This window comes from Paroedura picta, chromosome 10 (genome assembly GCF_049243985.1).
Source record: "Paroedura picta isolate Pp20150507F chromosome 10, Ppicta_v3.0, whole genome shotgun sequence".
NCBI lineage: Eukaryota > Metazoa > Chordata > Lepidosauria > Squamata > Gekkonidae > Paroedura > Paroedura picta.
Window position 1 is genome coordinate 73325465 of NC_135378.1, and position 16036 is coordinate 73341500.

General features: G+C 43.6%; 1 protein-coding gene across 4 annotated transcripts in view; it reads left to right on the forward strand.

The window, feature by feature from the left end:
• Nucleotides 1-16036, forward strand: part of UNC5C (unc-5 netrin receptor C) — a 360728-nt gene that overhangs the window by 229496 nt on the left and 115196 nt on the right. For all 4 annotated transcript variants that reach the window (XR_013224913.1, XR_013224914.1, XR_013224912.1 and 1 more), the window contains exon 3: nt 4856-4999. Coding sequence is in view for 1 of the 4 variants with exons in the window: in XM_077300836.1 (XP_077156951.1) it covers nt 4856-4999 (144 nt within the window). In the remaining 3 variants the exon portion in view is untranslated. The remainder of the gene's footprint in view (nt 1-4855; nt 5000-16036) is intronic.

The following is a 16036-nucleotide window of genomic DNA, read 5'->3' on the forward strand; positions in this document are numbered from 1 at the left end:
TGGGCTTCCTGCAACTCCCCTTTCACTGCAGAACACCCTGTTGCTAGATGAACAGATTGTATCTATACGGATCTATACGGATCACCTGCCAGATTGGTTTCATTCCAAAAACAAGGTCTCCAGCAGCCACGGATCTAGCCTGGCAGCCAATTTTAGGTCTCAGAAGAAAAAAGGAAATCACGAGGCACAATGATATAGTAGTCTTCTCTATGTTTATAAGTGAAAAGGTTATAACATAAAGTCTAAATGGTCAAACATATGATCAAACATAAAGAGTCAACCAAAACGGGATCCTAGGTTAAGTGACCCGCTTTCTGTTCTATCTTCGTCAGTGGTTGCTCTTCCAATATACTAGTATCACATTGGCAAAATGCTCATAATCGTCTGGGGATTTAGATGATTATGAGCATTTTGCCAATGTGATACTATGACTACTATTATGAAAGTATATTGGAAGAGCAACCACTGACGAAGATAAAACAGAAAGCGGGTCACTTAACCGGGGATCTTGTTTTCGTTGACTCTTTATGTTTGACCATTTCCTTTTTCTTTTGAGCCAATTTTAGGTGGCATAGGTAAGATATCAGAAGATGGTGGAGGCAGGAAGGATCCATTCCAACACTCACAGTATTTAGACCCATTTCATAATACCTAACCTGATGGTAGGCTGCAGTCTGGGAAAACAGGGATGCGATGCTGGCTTTGTTCCCAAGAGCACAGGGAGAGGGGAAAGGAGAATGCATTCGTGTAGCCTTGTTTGCAGTACATTGGAACAAGCTCTTTGTTCCTTTTGAATTATCTTTTTAATAAGTTAGGGCCAGATGTTTACTCCTGTTGTATGAACTGGCACAGCCATTACTAAAGTATGAAAGCACTTCAGTTTGCTAACCAAACAAATAATAGTTATAAACATTTAGATGCTGCACAGGCATTTTCTTCCTTAATTTATCATTCCCCATGTGATGCACTTCAGCGATATGGCAGTAGATAACCACAAAGGAACTTTTCCTGCTATTCCATGGGATCTACAATATCACATCTTATTCCCTCGTAATAATTTCTTTGCCATCACAAATGCTTTAACACATTTCATTTTCTCTAACTCACCCAGGAAGTGTTATTGTGTTAAGGACTTTAACTGCATTAGCAAAAGCTGATAGATTTTGTTTAGGTGTCTTGATACAACACTGAAGGGATATCCATTTCAAGTAGTACGGCCATCTTTCCAAATTGATCTGACAAGAAGTTTCTGTTACTTCCTGACCTGATATTTACAGAGTAATACACTCTGTATATACTCTGTATATACTCTGCATAAGAGCCTCTTGTGGCGCAGAGTGGTAAGGCAGCAATGTTTTCTTGACCTGAAATAGGCTGGGGAAACTATGTGGCTGGTTGGGTGGTTGAGGAGGCATTATACCCTTTGGAGTCTGCACTTTCAAAGCTCAAGGAATATTTCCAACCAGGAAGAGGTCTGGAGATCTCCTGGAATTGCTGCTCATCTCTAGACTATACAGATAGCTCCCCAGGCTTTGGCGGGGGAACTCTGAGGCATTTTACCATTTTGAGGCCCCACCTCCAAACCTCAAGGAATATTCCCAACCCAGGGGTAGCCAACCTCCAGGTGAGGCCTGGAGAGCTGGAACTACAGCTCTCCTCCAGACTATAATTACAGAGCTCCCCAGGCAGAAACAGCTGCTGTGGAGGGTGGACAGGGCAAGGAACCTGCAACAGCATCCAGTTTCATCTGCACAACAACCTTGCGTGGTAGGCCTCAAATGTTCAGAGAGTTGCCGAGAAGAGACATCTGCCCTCCAGCAGTGGGGGAAGCCATAGCAGTATTGTAAGTGAGACGGGGCTGTTCTGTGGCCTCTGTCAGGCAGCAGTTAGGCAGAAGGGGAAAGCTTTCCCCCCTCAAAAGGGATGCACACCCATGCCCACAAACTCCCCTGCATTGCTCTCGGAAATGCCTCCCTCCCCTCAGTCAGGGGCTGTTAGAGGCTCCCTTCGCAGCAGGCCTGAAGGGAAGGGGGGTGCGGAATCCTGAGCAAGAGCAGCAATTGGCCCTGGGGGGGGGGTGTGATTCCACCAATAGGAGGTTTCAGAATTGTATACAGTCACAATTTCATGTATATAGGTAGAAGATGGAAAATGGACACTGATTTCTAGCAAAGGGCACAAGAAGGGTTCACTAACACTGTGGTATTTATATTCTTCAATCCCACTATATCGTTTTAATGTTGGAGGCTTGCCTTTTTATAACTGACATTCAACATAAACAACTGCCTGTGGCCAGGCATGACCGTCGGGACAGAGTATTTCATTGATGAGTTCCTCAACAGGACCTCTGTAACACTGAAGGCAAAATGAAGGGGCTTTTTTTTGTTTTCATGACTTACAGGGTTGCCCAAACTGTACGTTACAATCATGAACATTCAGATTATGAATATGACCTTGTAGAGCATGTGGCAGGAAGGCTGGAAATAGAACTCCAGTTTACGTCTCATAAACATTAGTTTAGGCAGGGTCAAACTGCTCACTGTGTCCCAAGTCTCTTAAATTTACATCCCAAGCATTCATGTATAGAAGAGGCAACTCAGTGTGGGTTAAGGCAGGAGTCTCTGAGTAAAACAGACTGAGAAATAGATTTTTAATGAGTACGATCTTCAATGTGCACAGTCTCCAATGCTGCACTTTTATGGAGGCCTTTAAGGCCCAAGAACATGACTAACCCTTAAACAAAATAGCTAATATATGCTGAAAGGACCATTGGTCAGTAAGGGTTGGGAATCCTGCCACATCATAGACTTCAGACTGAACAAGGAAATGTTCAATAGTATAATTTCATGTTATAAGACAGGGGTTCACATCTTGAAGAGAGGTAAATTCACTTGAGCTCTGCTCATATCACACATTCAATTCACTTCCCAGCAGAGGATGTGAATAGAGCTCATGTATGCATCACTTTGATCAATTATGCACGGGGTGGACTGCCTGAGCTGGCGGTGACAGGGCTTCAGGTCAAATTCCCCATTATGCCCGATGTCATCGCCATCCCAGGTGCTGCCGAGCCCTGGCCCGACCCAGGCCCTCGGAAGGGCCACTGTAAGGGAACGTGGATTCTTCTGCATTCCTGGAGATGCCGCGGGCACCGGAAACGGCTAGGTCAGGCTGGCCTCATGCATAATTGAAGGAGCCAGTTCTTCCCCTGACCTCTCACCCCTGTCAGCTTCGTGGAGCCGTGTGCCGCTCCCCGCCATCTTGCAGTAGGGGCCCATGCCCCCCGCTCCTCCTGCTGCTGCTGCCTCTGGGAAGCATATCGGGCATTTTGTATGCACACGCAAAACGATGGGGCAGTCCACATATACTGGGGGATTCCCTCCCCCGTGCACACACAGAAAGTGCCAGGGCATGCTGCTCCAATGCAGTGCCCTGCAGCAGCCTGTCATGGCTGCTGCCATGCATAATGGGTCTTTGAGCTTTCCCCACACAATTAGGAATCATTGGCAATGCAAGAGCCCTATTATCCCTACAGATGTGCAAACACAGACACCACTTACAATTTCCAATGAATGTTCAGAGATACTTTCCACTCGGAGGATCAAAGCACAGTATTGATTTATTCATCTTCTAGAGCAGTGGTTCTCAACATTTTGGTGTCGTGACTGCAATTTTGGCGGCAGCATGCATGGGTACGCAGGTGCACGTGAGCATGTGCGCACAGGCGCACAACAATCAAGGCAGTGTGGAGGCGGCCATAGCTCTGCTGCCTCTGCCTGCCTCCACCAGCCTCCGCCCGCCTCCACCCACTACCTGCTGCCACTGCCACAACCTGCCCTTGCCTGCTGCTGCTGCCCTCCGCCACAGGCCGCCGTGGCCAGCAATGGGGTGACCCCGGGGAAGGGGCCAAGTGACCCCAAATGGGGTTGCGACCCCAAGGTTGAGAACCACTGTTCTAGAGACACAGCATGGCGTAGTGGTTAGGAGTGGGACCTCTAATCTGGAGAACTGGCTTTGATTCCCCACATGCAGCCGGCTGGGTGACCTTGGGCCAGTCACAGTTCTCTCAGAACTTCCTCAACCCCACCTACCTCACAAGGTGTTTGTTGTAAGGAAAGGAAGGGAAGGCAATTGTCAGTTGCTTTGAGACTCCTTTGGGTAGTGCAAAGCAGGGTATAAAAACCAATTTTTCGTCTTCTAGATCAGCCTTGCGCAACTTTTTTAACATTGAGAGACCCCTGAAGGGTTCAAGAAATCATGCAGAATATGGTTGGGAAATGTAACTGTGTACCTGCCCACCTGGGGCCCCTTCCCTTCCCACTCCCTCCAGGCCCATCACTGGCCATTTTGAGAGAGATGGGTAGGTTGCCATGACATAGGAATATCACCCAATAAATGTTTAACAATTTTTTAAAATACATAAACAATTAACTCCTACCCATTTAGGAAGCCCTTCCAGGACTGTCAAGGAACCCCAGGGTTGAGAAAGTCTCTTCTAAATAATTTAACTTTGTTTTATTGCTAGGTTAATTAAATGCTATCTGAATCTCTGTTTTCCCCTTTAGCCATCTTCTCACGAGATGTGTGATGAATAGCTACCTTATTACGATCATGTTCTATTATTGTTATTATTATATCTAATAATAAAGTTAATTGTGAAAGCACAGGGAACTCCTTTGTAGAAGCACATTGTGCTCCAATAGGACTGTTTCAGGCATTCAAAAGGAGCCAAGAAAGAAGAACACTAGGTGACATTCTGTATATTTCTAGGTATTGTCTTACAGATGTAAGATCTGTCCAAACAAATGTTGAAAGGTTCTGAGATCAACATTGGAGTCTTAATTGTTTTACGCAGGACTGATTGTCCGAGAGGTGAGCATCGAGATCTCGCGCCAGCAAGTTGAAGAGCTCTTTGGACCAGAAGATTACTGGTGCCAGTGCGTGGCCTGGAGCTCTGCGGGCACCACCAAGAGCAGGAAAGCTTATGTTCGCATTGCATGTAAGTAATTTCTTTCTTACATCTTGGTGACCCTCTCCTGTTGCAGGTGGGGGTGGTCATCTTGCTCGGCCCGGTACTTTTTAAGATATTTATTAATGATCTAGATGAGGGGGTGGAGGGACTATTCATCAAGTTTGCAGATGACACCAAATTGGGAGGACTGGCAAATACTCCGGAAGATAGAGACAGAGTTCAACGAGATCTGAACACAATGGAAAAATGGGCAAATGAGAACAAGATGCAATTTAATAAAGATAAGTGTAAAGTTCTGCATCTGGGTCAGAAAAATGAAAAGCATGCCTACTGGATGGGGGATACGCTTCTAGGTAGCACTGTGTAAACTAAACATGAGCAGGCAGTGTGATGCAGCGGTAAAAAAGGCAAATGCCATTTTGGGCTGTATCAACAGGGGCATCACATCAAAATCACAAGATGTCATAGTCCCATTGTATATGGCACTGGTCAGACCACACCTGGAGTACTGTGTGCAGTTCTGGAGGCCTCACTTCAAGAAGGACGTCGATAAAATTGAAAGGGTACAGAGGAGAGCGACGAAGATGATCTGGGGCCAAGGGACCAAGCCCTATGAAGATAGGTTGAGGGACTTGGGAATGTTCAGCCTGGAGAAAAGGAGGTTGAGAGGGGACATGATAGCCCTCTTTAAGTATTTGAAAGGTTGTCACTTGGAGGAGGGCAGGATGTTGTTTCTGCTGGCTGCAGAGGAGAGGACACGCAGTAATGGGTTTAAACTTCAAGTACAACGATATAGGCTAGATATCAGGAAAAAGTTTTTCACAGTCAGAGTAGTTCAGCAGTGGAATAGGCTGCCTAAGGAGGTGGTGAGCTCCCCCTCACTGGAAGTCTTCAAGCAAAGGTTGGATACACACTTTTCTTGGATGCTTTAGGATGCTTAGGGCTAATCCTGCGTTGAGCAGGGGGTTGGACTAGATGGCCTGTATGGCCCCTTCCAACTCTATGATTCTATGATTCTATGATCTTACTAACAAATGAATTTTCTGAGTGCCATGGCCCTGAAGTATCAAGCTGTTTATACATTTGAAGAAGAAGAAGAGTTGGTTCTTATATGCCGCTTTTCCCTACCCAAAGGAGGCTCAAAGCAGCTTACAGTCGCCTTCCCATTCCTCTCCCCACAACAGACACCCTGTTTCATACTGACGTTTGTGAGACATTATATGCCCCACATAGTGTCATTCCAAATTTGGTGGGATATGAGCAGGGATAGATTTAGGAAATGCCTAGAGATTATAAAGCCTGGTGGAGAGGTGGAGCCTGGGGAGGGACCTCAGTGGATTATAATGCCATAGAATCTAAGTTCCAAAGCAGCCACTTTCTCCAAGGGAACTAATCTCTGTCATCTGGAGATCAGCTGTAATTTCAGGAGATCTCCAGACCCCATTTGGAGGCTCACTATCCTAGGCAGACTGGTCATTTAACTCAGCGGTCCCCAACCCCCGGTCTGGGGACCGGGACCGGTCCGTCGATCAGTTGGTACTGGGCCACGGCTCCTCCTCCTCCTCCCTGGCTGCTGCCTCAGGGGCTGCCCTGCCATTCTCCCGCTGGCTCACCTTTGGTGCTCTCCGGCAGCCACCATGGCTGGGGCTTGGCGTGGCACTGCGCAGCTGCTGCTGGCAGTGCTCCTAAGTGAGCAGCGGGAAGTCAGGAGCGCTGGCGGGAAATCAAGGGGGGCAGGGGCTCAGGCAGCAGCAATGTCCTTCGGCAAAAGACTAACCCCCCGGTCCTCAGTAAAATTGTCAAGTGTTGACCGGTCCCCAGTGATAAAAAGGTTGGGCACCACTGATTTAACTTATCAGAACATTCACTGATAGGCTTCTAGCCTTGGCCAGTTTTGTCTGTCGTGGCTGCTGTCATCTGTCAGTGCTGTGGAATCCACTCAGACTTGGGCCACAGCGATGATGGTAATGCAAACAGGCTTGCTTTGTCAGATTTAGGTTCACCCCTGCTGTGGGGTACAAAAAGGTGTAAAGAGCAAGCCAATGTCCATTGCAGTGTCCTGGTGGCTCAAGTGATTTTCAAAGGTGAATATTCAGCATGGAATAGACTCAGCTTGATCCCAAGATGATTTTGTTGGAAAAAGCAATCTCTGGTATACAAGGAAGGCCCTGAAATCCCAGGACAGCAGGAATGCAATTAGATAGGATAGTCAGGGCAACAACTTCTCTCTCCTGTTAAGTGTCATTCCTTGTCTGTCTCCAGATTGCTACAAAAATAGATTCCTGACTACATCTCTAGTTGAGAGAGATGTCTCCCCTCTCTCTCAACTAGAGATGTAGTCAGGAATCTATTTTTGTCTCTCCTCTTTCCTATCAAGTATGTTAGTTCCTAAATAGACCTTAATCTACTCTTCAATCAGGTTTTGCATCACTGCAATGTAAATTACTTCGCCAATAGTTTAAGCATTCCAGTTCTCTCCTGTAATTCAGGGTTTCAAGAATATATAGCTGATTATTAATGCATGATACCATGCGTGTGCTGTTCTTAATTCTATATATTTATGTATTTATTTAGTATAATAATTATGATGTGAAATCCAGTGTTTTAAGACTCCGAGGGAAAACATTTGCACAGTTGTTAAAAGTACATCTGTATTGTCCTTAAGTCAATGTACAGAGTAACTCATGCAAAGAAAGAGGGGTTAGAATAAAAGCTTGCAATCTACTTTTTTTTGCAGTAGGATTAGAAATTGAAGAAAAGTATCACTTGAGAGGCATGAGGTTTTACCAAACCCTAGCATAATAATTTGCAAAATACTGTACATTGTATGATCATTCCAGTTGGAGCTGTGACCAATTTTCTTTTTAAATATACGACTTGTGTTCCAAAATTTATTTACTTGGTTGAACAGTGCCATAGAAACCTACATTTACCAGATTTTAAATTCCATTGTTAATATTTCTTTCAGCAATGCAGATGAAATTAAAATTAACAATGCCTTCTACATTCACATATCAAATGCATGTATTTAGTTCCAGTGACATACACTTGAACTCCGAACCCCGTCATGCGGACCTAGTAATCCAGGGGTAGTCAAACTGCGGCCCTCCAGATGTCCATGGACTACAATTCCCAGGAGCCCCTGCCTGCGAACGCTGGCAGGGGCTCCTGGGAATTGTAGTCCATGGACATCTGGAGGGCCGCAGTTTGACTACCCCTGTAATAATCTATCATATTTGAAGAGTGTTTCAGATAATATTCTTCCATCCAAAGGAAACTGTCTGCAGTCATACATACAGTTATGCTATCCAAATAAACCCCCTGACAGGATGAGTGCCTTCCCACAGTGATAGATTAGATCTATGCAATCATTTCATTGCGCTGCTTTTCCTAATCTGAATGGATGTATCCCAATCAAAGAAGATGAGATAACAAAAGAGCCATCTTAACCTTCTTGACATTCATTTCCATATTAAGCCTTTCCTTTGCCTGTCAAATCCGTATCTGGCCCTCTCCACTGATATAACTGGAGACAAACTGTTCCTAGAAACAGATATCCAGTTCATTCTACAAATATTTAATTTTCATTAATTTTCCAGCAGAGAACCGCCTTTGTAACTCCTCGTTTGCACGGGAGGTTTCTCATTTCACTATCAGATAGATGAAATGAGTTTACCCTGACTTACAATTTAAGGAAGCACATCAATCAGCCAAGGTTTCCTTTGCCTTCGGGAACAAGATACAAACAGCTCTGGGTGAATGTTCACTAGAAGCTGACTGACTGCCTGGCATTTAGGCTGACATTTTAGGGAATGAAAATTCCTCTTCTAGTAAAATGAATGAATTCCCTAGAAAAGCCATGTGTGTGTGTGTGTGTGTGTGTGTGATGCACTTTTTTCTCTCCATGAGCTCTGTAGAAGCAATTAGGGGAAGTCATAAACAGCCCTGTTAAGCTTCCAAAACTAGAGTTGTTCTGGTGTCCGCTCAATGCCTTCTGACCATTATCTTTGACTCTCCTGATCAGGCTTCTTTTCCATCTGGTGATAATTTATTTTGCGGCTAGCAGCAGTAGATGACTGGAGGAGGAAAAGTGGTTGCCCAGTCTTTCTGAATCATGCCTAATAGTCGGGATTGCTTCACACATGTGTGTTTGTCACTTAAGGGCTTATTTTTCACTGAGTGAAGTGTGGGAATGAGCCATCAGAGGTTTACCGCCGTAAGGATAATGTTCATATCCTCTCAAACGCAATATGCTTTGCATGGAGTTGCTTCACTTATTCAGCTTCTAGGCATCTGGGGTGAAAGAACTGAATGTAGAGAAGTCAAGTCATGCACACATGTGGATGAACCGGTCTTCAGACAACTTCTTCAGTATGAAAGGGTACTGATGATATGAGGGTGAAGATATGAGGGTGCTACTTGGTGTAGTGGTTAGGTGTGTGGACTTCTAATCTGATGAGCTGGGTTTGATTTCCTGCTCCTCCACGTGCAACCAGCTGGGTGACCTTGGGCTCACCACAGCACCGATAATGCTGTTATGACCGAGCAGTAATATCAGGGGTCTTTCATTTGGAGTTACATAAAAACCAGGGAACCTTTTGGAAAAATTCAGAAATGATAAATAACGAACCACAGAGAAACCTCAAATACAAAAAAAATTATGTAAATTGAAAAAGTATACAAACAATTTTAATAACAATATGCAAACTCTACAAAACTATTATCAAATATAGTATACTCTATAAATTATCATATGATATGTGAATTAGTCAGAGAAAATTATACAAAATTACATGATGACTCTTAAACACAATATTTTGAAATGTCACAAGAGTACAATATTATACATTGTCTCCTCACAAACAGTCGCAATAAATGTATACAACTCTAGTTTTGTAAAATTTGTATATTATTAAATTTGTTCGTATACTTTTTCATGGAGAACCTGGAGGCATTTACATAATTGTTCTAAATATTTTCATGTATTTGCATTTTAAGCACTGTTTAAATGTCTGAAAGTTTGGGAAATGTTTTAGTGTTCACTGCCTTGGGGAACCTGAGTTGGCTGGAAAGTCGACATAGAGATGTTTTAAATGAATGGATGAATGAATCTTTTCATAGTTCTTGTAGAGATTTAGAAGGACAAATAAATATCCTTCAGGAGACACTAACGCAAGTATTTAACATACCTCTTTTATTGGGATTTCGTTTCAGGCAACTAACATGTCTTTGTAGTCTTCAGGGACCTTTCTAACAGATAAATGCTGAACTTTAAATATCCAGGAGAGCCCAAGAGAGCTGTAGAAATGTTTCATCAGTTCGTTTAGATGTCAAAAAAACCCTACTTTGAATTATGGAGTAGATTTTGGTGCTTTGCCAGATAACGCATGATAGATTGTGGACATGTTATATTTAGACCTTTAATTGAAGTGATTGTGATTTAATGAAACAGGTCAATGCTGTTAAGGCTATGGGTGTGTAATTACCTGGCTTACAATGAGATACATGGATGGCAGCATCTCTTCCCCAAGCTGAAGTTCTTTTAATACTTCTCCTAAGTATTATGATTTAATGTTTCCATTCATGGCATTCTTGCTTGGTAATTAAAGCGCCACCATACTGTTGAATAGGCAGGTCAGCAGGCCATTGCAAGTCATGTGGGATGGCGCCATACGTTTATCTTAGTCTGTCGTCTGGATTTTCTAACACAATTATGTATACATTTTTTTCCTTGAAATCACCCTATATATAAAATTCATATTCAGATTTGATGCAAAAGATCCTTGAACACCTCAGTCAGACTCTTGATCCCTCACTTTCAGTATTCAGGAAGGGCGGTATATAAATACAATCAATCAATAAATTGTCAATTCCGTCTGATGGTGGCTTGAAAACGAAGAGGTTTTTCACATCACCTACTGCCACACCTTTTAACTAGGGGTGCCAGGGATTGAACATGGGACCTTCTGCATACTAACTAGGTTTTTGACCTCTAAGCCATGGCCCTTCCTCATTAGCTTTCAAGGTATCATTATAAAGGCAGGAAGGGGGAAATAGCAGACTATGAAGTACAACGTTCATAGTAGCAAAATGATTTTGGGCATGATCCCTTAAATGTGAAGCAGGAATGTGTTTTGATATCAAAATTTAGTCTTATCGGCTTATTTTCCCCCCAATGAACAACTGCAGTCAGTTATTCTAGATAATTAGTGTCCTAATTCTCCACTTTTGATTGACAGAATAATAAATAGCGTATGATTGAACGTTTGGTCTGAAATTTATGGAAAATGGTAAAAGTAAGTTTTCTGAATTTGAAGATGGTGACTGTGCATTACAACTTTCAGACCTTTTCCCATCGGTCAGTCACATCATTTAAGTTACAGTAGGAATGGGGCAACACATCAATATGTAAGGCTGTCCCCACTGGGAGGTGATCATATACATGCTGCAGTATAGTGCAGTATAGCACAACAGGGTGGTGGTGGTGGAAGTGCTGTCAAGTTACAGCTGACTTATGGTGGGATTTTCAAAGCAAGAGACATTCAGAAGTGGTTTGTCATTGCCTCCTCTTGGTCCTTTTTAACTGGAGATGCCAGAGATTGAATTTGCAGCCTTCTTCATGCCAAGCAGAGGCTCTTCCACTAAGCCACAGATCTCGTACATAGTGCCAATTGGCTCCCACTTGAGTTGCTTCCATACACTCATGCCACGAGAATGCAAGTTGCGGGGAGATAAAAGTGTTAATGTTGTGCCTGTCTCCCCAAAAGGGGATTCACCAACCTAAAAAGCGCTATCCTCCAGTAAATCACCCACCTACAAACAGCAGGAAGATGGTTTGGAGGGGAAAACATGCTATAACTCATGCCCCGCCCCTCCATTCCTACTCCATGCAGCCTTCCCATTTTCGGTCTGCAGATCCCCGTCCTGTCCGCTGCTCTCTTTCCCCACTACACCACTAGTCCCTGTCAGCCTGGCATATGATCCTGACCAGTGGGGGTGCCGTGGAAAGAGCCCAGCTAGAGAGCCATCCTGCCTCCAACTGCCCACCGCCTCTGCTTGGGAGATGGAAAGGTCAGTGGGGGGGATCACCCGACCCACAGCCCCCTCCCTCCAGAGCCTTCCCTCCCTCGGGCGATGGAGTGATGGCACTTGCTCTCTTTATCATTATTTAACTCACCTGAGACGAGATAACATGCTTTGCTCCTGGTGCCTATATGCTTCCAGGCCTGACTGTGTGCCTTGTACTGAATGAAACCATCAGCCTATCAAGGGATTGCTCTTGCAATTCTGCAGGGCCTGCAAGACAGAGCTCTTCCGCCAGGTCTATCGTTGAGGCCTGTTAAGATCTGGGCTTTCCCCCTCTTGATCAAGAGGTCTGTTAAGATCTGGGCTTTCCCCCTCTTGATCAAGTAGATCTGGCTACCCCCTATTAACACCCTGAGGCATTTTTACATTCTTTAGGTTCTCTGTGAGCGGAGTTGGGGTTGGGTTTTTAGTCCATGGCCAATCCCTCTGGTTTTCTGGTTTTATTGTTACTGAGTGTTGGGTTTTTGTTCTTCTGGGGGACTTTATTGTGGGGGTTTTATCTACTGTTGGCTGCCACAAGCCAGTTTGGGAGTGGCGGGTATGAATGAATGAATGAATGAATGAATGAATGAATGAATGAATGAATGAATGAATGAATATGAAGTCAGTATTGTCTACTGAGATTGGAAGCAGCTCTATAGGGTCTCAGGCCGAGTTGTCTTGCATCACCTACTATTGGTACTTTTAAATTAGCAATGCCAGGAATTGAATTAGGGGCCTTCTAAATGCAAAACAGAGACTTTTCCACTGAGTTTAAGAAGTCATTCCAGCATTTGCCTGTAATCAACATACAACAGCTGCAATTTGCAGTGCATTTACTCCAGAGCTAGTCCACCAAACTAAAAGCCATTGCTTCAGATTATTCCAGCTGTAGATATTAGTCAGTGCAGTGCTGCTGTAGGAGGACAGTAGAGGGAAAAGCTCTGAGCTCTTCTGCTTTATGAGACTTGACTAGAGATTTTTCATTTTTAATAAGTACATTAAAATGAAGAGTATTATATTGGGTGGGAGGAGAAAAAAATCATAAAGTGTTCCGCTTGCAGTAGTTACTCCCCTTAATGGTCAGATCTGGCAATTTCCACACAAGTCGCACTGTGTTGTGGTGACATAATTAGTGATTCCCCCCCCCCCCCAGCACATTCAAAGCAGAGATCTGTTCCCTCCCTCCTCTCCATTCTGACAATTTTAGTTACTATTTTGTGAGGATGTAGAATTAGTGTGCCCTCTATAGGACACTTTCTGAAGTCAATAAACATAAGTGGGAAACAGCAGTTCAGTTCACTGAGTGTATAACAGAATAAACCAAAAAAAAATGATTTGTAAAAACAAATATCCATTTGTTTAATGATTGCAGTGCCATGCTTGAGTATGAAGGGGTGTTTGTCTGTGTTTCTTTTATAAGGCATGGGAATATCCTTCTGTTTTCTTCTGACAGGATGCTAATATTTTTTAAATGTCACATTATTTAAAAAAAAAAACCACACACGTAGCGGGAAAGGGTTTCACATAAGCACCTATTGCTCCATTCCTCTGAATATTGATGACATTGATAAGTAGTTGGATTGTCACTCCAGGTTGGGAAATACCTGAAGATTTTGGGGGTGGAGTCTGAGGAGGGCAGGTTTTAGAGAGGGCAGGGACTTCAGTGTGGTATAATGCCATAGAACACACCTTCCAAAGTAGCCAGAGGGCCAATCAAGCAAGGAATCTATAAACAAGAACATTCTGATGTACCACAAAGTTTGGATTTCTATGCTGATTTATTATAGGAAGAAAAAAATGGTAGTTCTCTTGTTGCCTTAATGCTTATTTGTATGGTTAGACTTATAGTTAACCAGATATTGCGATTACACTCTAGTTTACAATACTGTGAGTGGGGGGGGGGGCACTCAGGTCCACCCATACCAAAAATATACCTGAAAAAACACCTTAGTGACATTTGGGGGGTACATTTTGGCTTCTCCACAAAAATCTTAGATATCTTCGGGATTCAGGAGTAACCAGACCATCTGGAAGAGCCCCAGCAGAGCCCGCAGGGAGAACTCCAGCTGAGCGTGCAGATATTTCTGAAAAATCCAGTATCCAAATACTGGGATTTTATTTGGGGGGGGGAGAATCCCCCCCCCAAAATATTTGGTCCAATATATCCTAACTAAAAAACACTGATGGGGAAAATATTGCATACCGCTGTGAGTTTATTTTAAAACTCTTGAAATGTATTGCTGAAGATTTAGCACAACTTGAGATGAAGCCTTGCCGTTGCAGAAAGTATTTCAGCTCTCTCTCTTAGTGCCCTGAAACCTAGCAATTTTAATTAGCTTGTAGATGGGATATCGTATTGTGTGATAGCAAACCTAGGAATAGGTTATATGTTATTCATTTTCTGAGAAACTGAATATCAAATAAAGATGACCTTTTTGTTTCTTACTCCACTCAACATCACTTGGCGACATAGCGCTGAAAGGATGCTAATACATTTTTCAAATGTTAAATCCTGAAATAGATACCTTAAGTGTGTCTACGGATGGTTATTTTCTTTAAAAAAAATAGGAAATGAGTTTTAAAATAACCTTCAGCAAAGTCCACAAGAAAATGTGCTAACTGTAAATTAATTCTATTATACTGTTGACCTTACTCATTTTGATGCAACCATGGCAGTATTTGATCAGCTCGGTATCCAGGAGATTAATAGTCCTCTGACACAGAAATATCAGGTGACCTGGTCAACTGATCTATAGAAATATCACATGATTAGTGTCAATGTGGTCAGAGGGGGCTCTATTGGTTAAAGCAGTGGACTCTTGGGTGGGTGTCCATAGGACCATTTTACTCACTTGGACCGTTCATGCACTGGAGGTTTCATGCCGGGCTGCAGACTGGAGTTTTAGTTGTGGCAGGTTGCCCCACCTCTTCCTGCACCCACATGGGGGGGGCATTTGGTCTGGCGCACCTCACCCATCCCCGATTTGTGCTCATGCATGAGAGCTGGGGCAGTGTAGTGAAGTTCCCAGTGTGTAAACGGTCTTGTAGAGCAGGGGTAGTCAACCTGTGGTTCTCCAGATGTTCGTGGACTACAATTCCCATGAGCCCCTGCCAGCAAATGCTGGCAGGGCCTCATGGGAATTATAGTCCATGAACATCTGGAGGACCACAGGTTGACTACCCCTGTTGTAGAGGACCTTTATTATACATGTATACAAAGCAAGGCTTCCAGTCTCCTGCCTTTATTTGCCCACAATCTCAGTGAGAAGAGCACCTCCTGCCAGAGTGGGAGAGGATTCCTTTATGGCTATCCTTTGGCTTGTTACTCGTCCTGGTTTCAGCTTCTGCTTCCTGTCCCCAGCTCTGTTGGCCTGCTGCCCACAGTCCTAACTCTGCCTCTCCTCTTTCCTTCATATGACTTGGGTGTCTCATGCTTGCTTTAATAGCTAATTTGGTACAAGAAAGTATTCTTGCTCTATCTGCTGTGTAGATAGAAGATATCTGTAATATAATTCCTTTCCCCCCCTCACCCTTAGGCATTTTACTGCATATCTGCAGTGAGTGGTGCAATTTAGATGTGGCAAGAATAATATATTAGTAATATTTTATTTATTTATTTACCCCACTTCTCTATGATGGAATTCAAGGGAACATACAGAAATATAGCTGGTAAAGCTGTGCCTGTATTGATATTATACCAAATGAATAAACAAAATTATAAACAAGGAAACAAAATCAGCCATGGCATCAATCCTTTATCTGCTTCTAGGACATTGAAATAAACTGAACTTCATCCAGGCCTACTCGCCCATGGCTCCGGTTGATTTTATGGTAATGGGGGAGTTCCTCATTGGCCTCTAAAGTCAGAAAGAGGAAGGCTGGATGACTGAAGTGATTGAAGTGTGTTATGATTGGATAGTAGCTGTACCCGAGGAGTGGACTTGACTGTTTGTAGAAAGAGTGTGTTTAGTGCATGGGAGAAAGGGGAAGAGACTT